The 13,843-nt window shown below is 42.6% G+C and overlaps 1 protein-coding gene across 7 annotated transcripts in view; it reads right to left on the bottom strand.

Moving 5' to 3' along the window:
* Positions 1-13,843, bottom strand: part of LOC147261946 (receptor-type tyrosine-protein phosphatase mu) — a 164,511-nt gene that overhangs the window by 111,323 nt on the left and 39,345 nt on the right. For 6 of the 7 annotated variants that reach the window (XM_086204259.1, XM_086204258.1, XM_086204260.1 and 3 more), the window contains exon 2: positions 13,627-13,749. In XM_086204259.1, the coding sequence (XP_086060385.1) occupies positions 13,627-13,749 (123 nt within the window). Of the gene's footprint in view, positions 1-12,536; positions 12,616-13,626; positions 13,750-13,843 lie in introns of all 7 variants that reach the window. The other variant, XM_086204263.1, reaches the window with a different exon arrangement.

The following is a 13,843-nucleotide window of genomic DNA, read 5'->3' as shown; positions in this document are numbered from 1 at the left end:
AAAACTAAGTAGAAAGCAGGGATAGGCCTGTGCTAAGAACTCTGCTATTAGCAATGACATCTGTAGCATGTGCTCTGTCATGACTCTTATCTTTTGATTGATTGACTTCTCTCATCATCATCATCATTCATCAAAATACAAAAAACGGAGGGAGACTAATCTGAAAAATGCAGGATATTTGAGGGGACTGTTTCCCCTCAATGACAGAGAGAAAGGATATGATGAGAAATCAATAAGTTAAAATCTATTTGCCAAGCATGCCCCATTTAGATTTTATCTCTTTGGTTCAATATTAAAGGTTAATCTAATTCTCTCCCCTCATGCCAATAAAACACAAGTGAGAATTATTATATTGGCAAACCTTCAAGGAGACGCAGTACACATTCTATTTGTCATCATCCTACTTAGCTTGGCTCGCTAATGAGATAGCTTGAATTGCAACAACCTTTGAGATGCAGCCAAAGAGACTCTGCGCATATTGAAGTAAACTTTTGGAACGCTGATAATGAATGAAAAGAACATTTGGGTGGCAGGTTAGAAAGGTTTTTGCTCTCCTGCATGTGAGGCAGAGCTGAACCAGAGGGGATGGGAATACATTTAAACATCTGGTGATTTTCTCGGATACGGCGTTTAAAAGGGTGAGTAATGTCAAGTAAATCAGCAGGATTGGTCCCCCTGTGTGTCAGCCAAACAGTCTCACCCAACCCTATTTGTTCCATCAATGACTCGAGCTTGCCCACTGATTGTTGAGCTGCTTTTGTAACGCTCATCAATTCCATCTGTCTCCGGCTTCAGATAACAAGTGGGGGTTCTGTCATGTTAACACAATGAAACAGGAGGAGAGGGAGCGGAGGAGGAGGAGGAGGAGGAGGAGGAGGAGGAGCAGCGGGGCTGTGATGGCAGAGTCTGCCTCCTCATCAGATGTTTTTTCAGGTACAAGCAAGTTGTTGTTTAACAAGACCTTCGTGCGTTCGGGATCATATGGTTACGATGTTTAATGTATTCTATTAAGTCGTAATGACATTGTAAGTTGAGGCTTAAATTTGGCTAAGTTGTCATGGAGATAGCTGAGTTGTCATAACAACCAGGCAAAGTGCATGTGCTGAAATGGAAGATTGTTTAGTCCAATGAACATAAAATATTATATAAATTGATGAACCATGTGGCAGTCCTGTTGGATAGTCAAGTGTTGTACCATGGTATATTCATGAAGGAAACAGGTAAACAATGCTGGGGTTAGAATGCTGAAAAGAGGGCGTATCCAGTGAATGCCACGACATAACATTAGGCAAAATCCAGATGGTATACACAGGAAGAAAAAAAAAAGGTAGTCCTCAGTTAAAAATCTTGTGCATAATCTGGAGATGTCACAGAACTCAGGGACTACAAAATGAATGTATTTGAGCCAGCGGCGAATGCACCATTTTTGCTGGCTAGTTAACGAATGTATCATGCTGTAGCTTGCGGATTCATATGTTCCTCGAGAAGTTGAGGATTGATTGGCAGGTGGATACCATAGTTGAAATTCGTTGGTACATGCGAATGTAAGCACAGACATGGGTGTTAAATAGGTGACCAAGGATCTGCACTAACAGACTACACACAAAGTTCATTTCTTTCCAGCTGCTTTGTGCATGCATGGTTTACAACGGTGCGGCAAAATTAGTTTGGTATTCGTCTCATTGCGTGTACTGCACAAAGGAGCAATTTTCAGACGGTTGTGGGTTGTTTTTTGGGGGGTTTTTTTTGCGTTATTTTTCTCCAGAACATCCTGATTCACTGGTGGGAGGAAGACTATTGTTGTCCAACAGCTTTTTAATGAATTATTCACCTTCAGTTCGTCTCTGATCAACGTGCTGAGGTTAATTATTTTGCAGTTATGTGGGAGGTTGTGTGTAAAGCACATATAGACGGCCAGGTGGAGGATCGACTTTGAGACACTTGCCTGTCCAACTTCCATCAGGCTGGACTCTATATGACGGCTCGGAGGTCTCTTCAATAACACTGAGCCATCTGCTCTGATGCCTAGAACAGTTTTGTTTTTTTCCCTATGAAGCAGCAGCAACCCTTGGTGTGATGCGAACCAGCACTAATAATCAGTTGATGAATTGTTCAGTGGTAGCTCGCGTTACAAACGCAAAGATTCTGGCACCACGGCTTTCCTCTATGATTAAAACCGGCTGTTTACGATTCATTTCAAGAAGCCACGTTGTGACAGTGGTGCACAAGAGATTTATGCACAGCAGTGCTCTTTGTTGGTAATTAGTGATGAAATTATAAGAACCCTCAAGCAGCCTTTACACTTTTACTACCACATGAATGAAACATTAATAAAACAATAGGTGTGCTGTGTAAGAACTCACTTATTCAATAAAGCTTAACAGAGAGACAGCACAGGAAAAAAATCCTAAAACACAGAATTAAGTTGTTTAACTCTCAATTCCTACATTTAAAAATCTTTTTTTCTTTCTTTATTTGCTCCTCATGATATTATATCATCACGGCGAAATTTAAAAAAGAAGGACTTGTAAAAGTGTACCTTATTGTGCAAAAAGGTCGAGGGATACCTTGGCGATGCCAACTTCTGGGTTGGCCTGCAAAATAAGTCATCCCCGCAGTACCGTACAGAGTGACCCCAACTATTAGTACCAAATAGGAAAACACTAACAAAAGACGGTTTTCTCATTATCAGGTCGGTTTGCAGAACTGTATGATAGAGACTGCGAAATTAGTGTTACCAAATATGAAATTTAGCATTTGTCATGATTTGAGTCAGTAAAGCAGAAAACAAGAGGAAACAGCCTTTCCCTCCCTCATTATTGACCATCACAGCACATCAAGCGTTCCGAGCGCTGGCCCATCACGCTGCCATTGTCATTGTAACAGAAGTGAAGATGATAACTGAGGAACGCTGATTGTCATTCACTTTCTATGCTCTTCAGGCCTAATGACCACATACTCTGCAGGACCTGCTGCACCATGACAAGCTAATTAGCCTGGGAAACTAAGAGCAAATTATAATGACACTATGTTAGTGCTGTGCTAATGTGCTAGTGATGCACAGGGGTGTTTTCTCTCTCTCTCTCTCTTCCTATTTCTCTATCTCTTATACCTTAACAGTGGCGTGTTCAAGACCAATTAAAAATGGAGAGCTCTCAGCACACTCAAGGCCTGCCTCTGCAACTCTGTAAAGGCCAGGTCTCTGCTATTGTCTTCGGTATTCGAAGGAACAGATTTATTATTATTCCAATGTAGGCCACCTTCACCTTCCATTACAATGATGGCTGAACATGGGGAACATGGGGACTATTATGAAAAATGAATCAGAAAGAGATGAAGTGTTCCTGCTCCAGATGATACCCACATTCATGTTGCTGGTCACCGGAAATGCTGAAAAATGCTGAAATGCTAAAATAGAAATGCATGACTTTTATTAGGTTAGTATGTAACAAACATTATTAACGGAGACACGGTCCATGGATGAGATCTGAAACTGGAAAGAGGTACCTGGACTGTCAGTGAATCCTTTGACTAAAACCATAAATGAGAAGGTGCCACAAAACATTGTTTACATTTTTGGGGAATTGTGGGGATGCTTGGGAGCGCAAAGTGCACTTGCATCTACCCAAAGGTGCAATATTCTCTCAGGCTGCATGTCAGCAGCCTTTAGTCTTTTGCATTGCAGTCAGTGAGTACGTAAATGTTTGGGGATCTGGGTTCAGGACCAGGCTAGGGGGACTAAACCCTGTCCCTCCTTACAGCCTAAATAATCTTAATGGGTTTGTTAGACTTTAGTGATTTGATTGATTCTGATTCACGACTTTATTGTCATTGGGATACACAAAGTGCACACAGAACGAAATGTCTTTGCAATGTCTCCCACGTAAAAAAGTATTTAAAAATAAATAATGTAAAGACACATTAAGAATAAAAATTGCTGATTGCATAGGGTAAAGTAGTGAGAAGTTATCAAACTGCGACTAAAAATGGAAATCTAAAACTTTCTGACTGCTCAAAAGTTTTAAACTCAGTTGCATTCTGTCTGAAGGTTAATGTCAGAATTAAAAAAAAAAAGAAGAAAAAACTAAACCAATTTTCGGGTGAAGTATGTAAGGCGGTTATCTTGTCAGTGTTGACAGGTTTTTATATGATCCTCTCACTTCCAAGTCTTTTTTCACCCGGTGGAAACCTGCAAATGTTCAGGTTCAACAGGAAATTAAGTAATCCAAAATAACAGCCTTAGTGCTTTAATGGTATTATGAGCCATACAGAGAGAAAACCATGGACATACTCCAGGGGAGGCTTCCATTAGGATAATCCTTTACCCTGTCAGCTCACGTGTAGTGGCAAGCCAGTGAGGAAGTTGGCTACAGCTTGTGTTAGACCATACTGGGTGGGTGGGGGGGGGGGGGGGGGGGACTTCTTTGGCAAAGAGAAGAAGTCGATGGAAAGCAGAAGTGAAGTTGAATTCTTGCAGCAAAACAAACACAGGTCATTTCATGTTTTCGAATATCATTCAGTAACAGTAACAAAGTTTCATAGAAAATGATCAAATAAAACAATTAATATAAATATATAAAGCATAAAAACTGGATGATCTCTCTTTAATCAGATGCAATCATCTATGAGATGTGCTGAGTATACTGTACTAATGAATACACCCACTCCCTGTTATTTTTGGTTCGGCAATAAGATTCTCATATCGTAGCATTAATTGCGCCACACACACACACACACACACACACACACACACACACACACACAAAAGCTTCACCTGTGTGGTGCTACAGATGGATGCATACTTGGGAGCGGGAGCCTGATGGATCAACAATCCACTTTTTAGGACTATTCTTAGAAATGGGAGGGTTATGGAAAGAAAAGGTAACTAACTGTAAAATAACATCAGTGAGCGCCAACCATTTTAGAAGCCATCGGTGTCTTTTAACTGTCACATGGTGTTCGCGTAGCTGCGTCAAGATCTGTTCTTCTGTCAAGGAAGACACACACGCTATCTTTTATAAATGTGCCAAACCCACTCGCAGGTACCATATCAGCGTGTCGCTGAAAATCAGTTACACATTTACGCTTTACACCAGGTTTCCATAGAAAATTGAGTTGTCTGTTGCTGATAAAAATGAGAAATCCCCGCCCCCCAAAGAACTGTGGTATATTTATCTAAACAAAACAAGAGACAGAGAGGGGGTCAGCCCTCAATCAGCAGTTGCAATTAGACAGGAGTTTTAAGGCGGACATTTGTGGAGCAGACAGAGGGTCAGAGCAAGCGTCGCTATCTGAAGGCGATCTAGTTTTGAACCGCAGCACAGATTATCCGAGTGTAACAGAAAAGACTTGAGGGAAAAATCCCAACATGAAATCAAAAAATCACGCTCTCAAATTAAATGACCATGCACTTGACTCAAGAGAGGGAAAACCTCCATACTGTATCTAATCCCAATCTTCAACATCTATACTGTAGGTAGAAGGTAGTTGCATCAATTATGAGTTGAGTGATGGTCTGAGCAGAGGATATAATTTGCAATAATGACTAGCGCTCATTATTTCTCCTCCATTCAGGTCCTGAACTCTGTGAAAATCATTATGTGGGGGAAATCAGAATGAAGGGGCGCTCTTTAAACCCAAACCCTCCAGGTCTCATTTGCTAATAAAATTCACAGAGGTCACCACAGCAGAGAAGCGCGGCTGCCACTTGGAAAATGTCAATGAAGACGGGGCTATTCTCACTGTCTGCCACCAATCAAAAATGCTCTCGCTGTGAGGGTTAGGCTGCAACCGTGAGCAGCCGTGGCCTCCACTCGGTTTTCCAGAACTTTCCTTGTGTCCTTTGAAACATGAAAGGGGCCTGATGAAAAAAAGACTGAATAAGTTTGGACCCTACACGTGACAGACCTGGCATGCGCCTTTGATGGTGTCAAACAGATTCACCTAAAACCATCCATCATGCCGAACACGTTCCAGCCCTGTCACTCTCGTCAGTTGGAACAACTGACCCTTATTATGTTCCACGGCAGCATCTTTTGTTGCTGCATGTCAATCAACAGCAGTTCCTAAATTAATGGCTTAATATGTCATTTTAATATGCAGTACGCACTATTGGCACTCTACTGCCATAAATGGGTCATATAATGGCCCATTTGCCAGATACAAACCCATTACACAACAGAAACTGTTCATGTGAATCACCTAGCTGCATCATTAGCCATAATTGTACATACAAAGCACTCTAATAGGAAAAAATACAGTATGCAAATATGTCCTCCATCATAACAGGACAACGTGCTGTCATAATCCTGTTTATATAGAAAATCTGGTTTGGTCAGACAGTAGTAAACTCCTTAAGCCCACAAACATGCAAAATTGGAAATACAAGTCGGTCATCTCCAGGAATTAATTCACAAATGTATCGGACGTCATAATTTGCTGTTCTGTTTCGTTCCCTAATCATATAAAGGGGTTTCTCCTTAACCTGGCGACCTTGCCATTGCACAAGGTGCGATTTTCTCACAAAGTTGTGAATGGCTCCAAAGCAATTAGCTTATTTTCACCACAGAGCACCCCTCCTTCCCCAACAGCAAATCCCATCTTTTGCTGATGTGATTTAAATTCTGATTAAATTTCTGATGTCCTTCAGTCAGTGGGTGCTCTCTCCGCTCGTGTTTTTAAGTGGTTATTCTTTTCCTCTTTCATTTGAAGAGCACATGCAGCACTGGTTGTCCAGGTGAGGCACAGGGGCTTTGTAAAATCATTAACTCCTGATTGAAATGGTCAAAAAGGTGAGCATTCTTATCCATATGCAGCAACCGCAAGAAAGAGAAAAACCCTTCTGGGTATAAGAATGAGCAGAATTTGCATTAACACATTAAGAACCTGACAAGAAAAAGAAAAAACGAGAACGAGACAAAAATTACCCTTTGCCCTATGAAGGACCTCATTCTGCCCGTCCTTCACTATTGTCTAGATGTCCTTATCGACCAAGGACGAGCTATCAACACAAAGACTCTGTGCAACAGTGAGACAACAATGAATTTCTCCTTCACAACATATTTAGAGCACACATTAAGACTAAAACAATACGTCATTAGCCAGAGCTGCATTCACCATTGTGCCAAGCATAATACAAAAACCCTAATTAATCTCAGTTAGAGGACCTTCCATCTCCTCCTCTTACCATTATTCCCCAGAACGAGTCTCATGGGAGAGCGAGGGAGCAGCAGTCTACTGCTGGCAAAATCCATGAAACCATCAGAGGAGGCAGTCTCCGCACCAGCTGGGGCTCACTAAAAACAGCTTCCTTCTTAATGGCATCCGGACACCCCCCACTGCATCACACTGCAAACTTCAAGTCAGCCATTCCTCTCTGAGACTGATGCACCATCCACAGTAGCCTAACACATAAAGTGGAAACTACAGAGATCATTCTGAAGAAATGACACAATGTCTGGGATTTAAGTGTGGTAATTCCCCCCCCCCCCAAATTTTATATATATATATATATATATACATATATATACATACATACACTCACATATACACAATACACACACTACTCAGGATAAGTTAGGGATATTGTTATTTACATGAGTGCTTTTCCTATTTGGTCTAAATTTTAATGAAATATGTAAAAGTTCCCTTTGCTGTTACTAATAATGAATGAGAAGAAACACCATTTTCATTAGTTTAATATCTAATACCCCCAAAATTTAGACAATAACAAGGATAGCCCCAAATAACAAAAACTGACCGTGTCAGTAGCGGGTGTTTCCACCATTTGCCACAATGACAGCTTGACAGCAACGTCTCATGTTCCTCACTAGCCTCGTGATGTTGTTCTGAGGCAATGCGTTCCACTTTTCCACAAGTGCTACATGCAGTTCTGCCAGGTCACGTGGGGGTGGGGTATGATCACCCGGACTCTGCTTCAGCTGGTCCCAGACGTGCTCTATGGGGTTCAGGTCAGGGGACATTGCTGGCCATACCATATGAGGCACTCCGACTTCCTGAAGTCGAGTTGTGACAATGCTTGCACGATGTGGTGGAGCGTTATCATCCATGAACAGAAAGTTGGGGGTGTGCTGGCGAAATTGGGGGATGATGATGGGTTCAATGATGTCTCTGAGGTAGAACGTGCAGTGACTGAGCCATCCACAATAACAAAATCTGTTTTGCGCTGACTGGTGATGCCTGCCCAGACTGTTGCGCCTCCTCCACCAAAGCGAACCCTGGGGACCACGTTGACCTCGGCGTATTGCACACCTCGCCTTCTCCAGCAACGCTGACGACTATCATTTCTGTGCAAGGTGACCCGACGCTCATCAGTGAACAGGACGGTAGACCACTGATGCATTGTCCAGGTCACATGGTCTTGTGCCCACTGCAAACGTTCACGGCGGTGTCTTGGTGTCAATGGAGTCACCTGCAACGGTCGTCTGGCATTCAAGCCAAAGCGGTGGAGTCGGTTGCAAATGGTTTGTCTGGAAACCCTAGTACCCCTCACATCTTGTAAACAGGCCTGCAGCTGTTTGGTAGTGGCACAACGATGTCTGAGTGCATAGGTCCTCAGGTACTGATCATCGTTGCGGTCTGTCACTCGTGGGGCTCCACTCCTGGGTCTGTCACGAATTCTGCCAGTAGTTCTGTGTCTTGATGCAAGTCTGCTGATGACACTTTGACACACACCAAGTTCACGAGCAACATCTGACTGCCTGCCACCCACCCGAAGGCGCGCGATGGCCAGGTGGCGCTGCTCGTCCGTTAAGTGACGTTGTGTGTTCATGGCTGTTTGAATGATGAACTTGGAATGAATTACTGACAATAGCAGCTTTTTATACCACCAGAATGTTGAAATTGATGCCACATTGAAAAGGGTTGTCTTTTATTTTTGGTAGGAGCCCCAATATGTAAGGCCTACTGTATACAGTGAGGCCATTACATGGAAAACACAAAATGAGGTGTGTCTATCACCCCAATACAATTGCATCCCTATCCCAAAAATCTCTGAAGAGAAACAAACACCGTATGTATGAAAGCCACTGAGTCTCTCAAAATATCCCTAACTTATTGTGAGTCGTATACAGCCAAAGCTAGTGTCTGCATCTGACAGAAATGTGTCCAGTTCCATTCTCCTGGGCTGGGTGAGTGTTGTCTTGGCTCAGATTGTTTTATTATCATTGTCCAGGACAGATGAGGCTTGTAGGTAATAACACAACTGACAGTGACAGTTCTGCCGGGGGTTTCTCCAGTTGGCTCGGGCGAAGGAACACGCTGGGGAGCGCCCAAGCAGACATGAACAGCCTCAGATCTGGGCTGAGCCACCCTATAGAAGCCAAAGCATGCAATCAGAGCTGCATGGAGGGATAAACAAGGCTTCTCTCTAGACGTAGCAATTAGGAAGGGAGTGGATCGCTGTAAACAAGCAAAAATTTCAAGCACTATTCATCTCATCTTCGTGTGACCAGAGGGTTTGTTTTCCTTGTTGTGTTTCATTTCACTCTTCCGTTTTGGTAATCTTTTTTATATGGTGGGATGGAATCAGGCCAGATGGGTCTTTGGTTGCAGTGAGGGCATTTTAGGATGAAGGGGAGTCCTGAGTGGGCTGACATCAGATTCTGAAACAGAGCCTCTCATGAGTCTCTTCTCCACTGTAAGTTGACGCTGCCGATACCGCACCTGCATTCAGGATTATTTTCCAGTTTACTTTAATATGTGTTTTTGGAAGTAGAGGTCTGAAGGTGGGTATGTTAGACAGTTCATCTCAAAGGATGAGTTGGTCAGCCTGCCACATTAAATGGCCTGACTAGTGCATGTCACATCCGTCTAAATAATGGAACCTTGCCAGCTGACGGACACCCAAAATAGATGATACACGTGCCAAAACGACGATGAGAAAATCATGCAGGTTGGTAAATATACATATTCTTGGAGGGGAAAGTTGCGATCGCATGCTGTCGGGAGAGGAAAAACACGTTTGGGAATATCTGTGAAGATGCCGGCGACGGAAACCGTTACCCTTTTCAGTTACCTGAATTAAAGACTTGTTACTGCACATCAGAGCACCCTGAGAGCACCTCCCTTTACTGACATTGACCATTTTAAACAGAACTGCCACAAAATGCTACGGGTTGCTTGGCTATGCTACAGCCCTCCAACTAGTTTGACGGAAAATCCGCCTCATAGTTTTTGTGTAGTCCTGCTACCAGTCGAACAGCAGAGAACATGACCATCTCGGCGAAGGTAAAAAGAGGTTAAAAGCTCCCATTTTGAGAGTTTACTTAAGTTCGAAAAAGAAAAAACGCAGATTAAGTATAATATACTTCTTTTTTTAATCTTGCTGTATCCATGAATCTTTTCTGGTGTGAAAACTGACTACTGAAATTAAGCATATTTGTGTCGTAGGTCAATTAAAAACGGTTTCAGGTAATCATACCTTTTGCTGGCATCTACTTAAATGACATTTCCATCCCTGCACACCAGGTAGGAAAACCATCTGTTCTGAGAGTGTAAGGTGTTTTTTTGGAGATTCATAAGTACAGGTTGAGAGTGAGACAGCAATCAAGAGGTGAGATAGCTTCTCCGCCAGTGTAGCTTTCACCCTAAATGCATTTCTACCCATCAACCCCTTCTCCGGTAGCCCTAAAACAATTTCAGCCCTCAAGTACACAACATTTCACATCCCTTTCAAAGTGGTCAAAGAGGAGCGATTACAATTCCGTGCGGTAGGTTGAGTGCTCACAGTGAGAAATGGAGAAAGATGTGCAACCTGTTAATTATGCTGGATTCAAGATGCACAGGTAGAACCCACGGCTGTCTGAAGGGCACTCAGGCTGCGAAGCCCAATCAGGGATGGCTCTTAACCAGAAACGGGATTTTAATCAGATATGTTAAATTTAGACCATGGCAAGGTGCTAATTTATAGGTCACACATTTCAAGATTTCTCTGTAACCTTTGCTCAGCCTCTGTGTGTCCTGACATTAATCAATTGTGACGGAAAAAAGTAGACGCTCCCCTCCTATAGAAAGAAATCTCTGGGGGGGGGGGGGGGGGGGGGTTGCAACACATACCATCCTGATACAGTAACAAACAAGTCTACACACTGGCTGCTCAAAATTAGCGAGGCCCTGCTAATTAATCCCCCCCCCCCCCCCCCCCCCCCGGTCACTGGGGAGACCCACCGCAATCTATCTGTGACGCAGCCTTTGTGAGATAAGTCGTCAAGGTAGGAGAGGAAAACAATATTCATTATTTTGCAACACTGCTTTTGTTGTTACATGAAAAACTGTCATTCCATTAGTCTTGTTTCTTAGGTGCCTTCTGCTCATTGATGGTGATACCTCTGCATTTCAAATCAAGTTTATGTAATCACTGGAACATTAAACACACAAACTGTGACTGACAGTCTTGGAATGCATGAAAACCTTTTGTTTCAGACAGAAGCAGTTGTTTAAATTAAATCAGATCTCAGGATTTCAATATCAAATGCAGCTTTAGCTCATGGCATTGTCCCAATGAGCCTGTGTGGCACTCAAGATAATTGTATCATAAGCATATACAACTGCGTTTTCAGTTTATGCTTCATACTGCCTTTATAAAATAGCAGTACAAGGAAACCTGTTTACATGGACCATTATAGTACTTATAGTTAGGCTCGTTGTCTAATTAGAGAGATGTCTCTTTTACAGAACCAAATGATCAGATCTGAACTCAGAGAAAATGAATTTGTTATCTTATTTATCCATTTAATGACACTTTTCCCCCTTATTATGCTTTGTCAGAATTAGGCTTGTCACGAGAACCGATACTTCGGTACCAAGTCGGTACTAAGATTCTGAAAATGTGACGGTACTGACTTCTCTAGAATACCCGAAGTACCGTTGGTACCGAGAAGCCAGATCTGGCCGCTTCTTTAGCGTTGTTTTCTGGCTGTAAATGAGCGATTATCTGGCAACCCTCCCACGGTGCTGATCATGTGACTGACTACCCTGCTAAGAAGAACAACATGCAACATGGCGGAGGCACGCGCATCTGGGTCGTCAGCTACAGCGACAGCTGCCCCTCAATTAATTGAGAAGAAAAACGCCAAAAGTCGCGTATGGAAATACTTTGGATTCGAGGCTGACGAGGAGGGATTACTTATTGATCCGCAAAAACCGATATGCAAAAAAATGCCGTCACCGTACCACGGCGAAGGGGAGCGACACATCAAACTTAGCAAAGCATTTAAAAGACAAACATCCAGATTTGTACGAAGAACTCAAGGTGAGTGCATTTGAATTCAAACAATATTGTTTGTTGTTCACTTGGTTCAAATAAAAAGGAGCGTATGTTGAACTACAGGGGATTTATTGTTTATTTTCTATTTTTAACGTGGTATCGAGTATCGTGGAATTTAAGTGGTATTGGTATCGACTACTACATTTCTGGTGTCGTGACAAGCCTAGTCAGAAAGCTCGTCTGTCAAATATACAGTATATCAATCTTTGTGTGCTCAGTTTGGTCCACTGAGAAATGAAATAATATTTACCATATAGATGATTGTCAAGGTCTTCTTTACAATGGTCGGTGCTGGAGCATTTAAAACCTCCTTTTTTTTCAGACAAATGCTGTTGAGGAAATTGAAAATAATTTGCTTATGGAATTGCAGCCGCTATGTTAATAGCTAGTAGTCATAATAAAAGGGGGTAAATCATGTCTGACTTCCCTCTGTTGTCAGAGCTTCCTGCTCGGTAGAATTCTGTCAGCTGACGCTTAATGTGGCTGACTATCAAGTTGTTGTCCAAAATACCAATTGCACTCTTGCACATATTGCAGCCCCTGAGTTCCTCACCCCTCCAAAATGCAGACAGCCTGTGAAATGGCCGTCTTAGCATGGGGTGAGCGCAACACCGACAGGGATCCACTTACGTCTTTTTGAGCTATAAGACTGCCATCGGACAGTTTTTCCTCATGAAGACATAAATGCACGTGGCCTGCATTTGTGAGTGATCGGGGACATGTTGTGACCGATGCATGTCAGCGCACAAACAACAACTATAAGGGTGCATGACACTTCTGTTGAACAACAGTTCCTCATGTATAAAACCACCATTTGACCGTGCATACGCAGGTTTCACAGCCAGTCTTCATCCATAAAAGATCCCCATCCCTGGTGTTGTAAGAATAATGTGAGGGACTGAAAGTGGCTACTGCCTGGTGTAAATGTGACCAGATTAAAATTAATCCAGCTGCAGTCTGGACGAAGACAAATGTGAGGCAATCAATGACCTCAGTTTTTTTTTGGAAGTATAATAAAACCCATTGCATTCTGGTTTAGTAAGAGAAAACCCGCAGCGTTTTTGTTTTTGTTTTTTTGTAGTTTTGGTAATTCCAAAAATATTTCTACTTTCTCCTGCATATTCATATCTACAGAAAGGAAATCTTTCCGGCGGTGAACTGCGTCTTTAGCCGATATTTTTTTTCCATCGCCGGCTGGAGTTTCTTAATAACAGGTGGGTTCTAAAAACTCCTTTTATGTCAAAAATAATATTTTTTTATGCTGAATTCAGCCTCAGACACAAAACCGACAGATGGCAATGATGTCATCATCTTCTCTGAGCCAGTGTGGCTGTCCTTACCTGAGGGCATCCACGGATCTGATGAAGTCTTCTCTCTGGTACTGACCTGCTCCCAGTCAAGGTCATCCTCTCTGCCCTGGCTGTATCCACACGCTGCCAGCGGCTTACCAAAGTTACAATCGCCTGTGACAAAAGGAAGAAATTTATATGGTTATACAGTTTTTCCATTAACTTGCTGCTCAAATGAATGACTACATAAATTAACATCCCCCCCCTT

The sequence above is a fragment of the Aulostomus chinensis genome, chromosome 5 (genome assembly GCF_037954235.1).
Source record: "Aulostomus chinensis isolate RoL2024-O1b breed Wild chromosome 5, RoL_Achi_v1.0, whole genome shotgun sequence".
NCBI lineage: Eukaryota > Metazoa > Chordata > Actinopteri > Syngnathiformes > Aulostomidae > Aulostomus > Aulostomus chinensis.
Note: the sequence above shows the minus strand (reverse complement) of the source record. Positions and strands in the feature narration are given on the sequence as shown.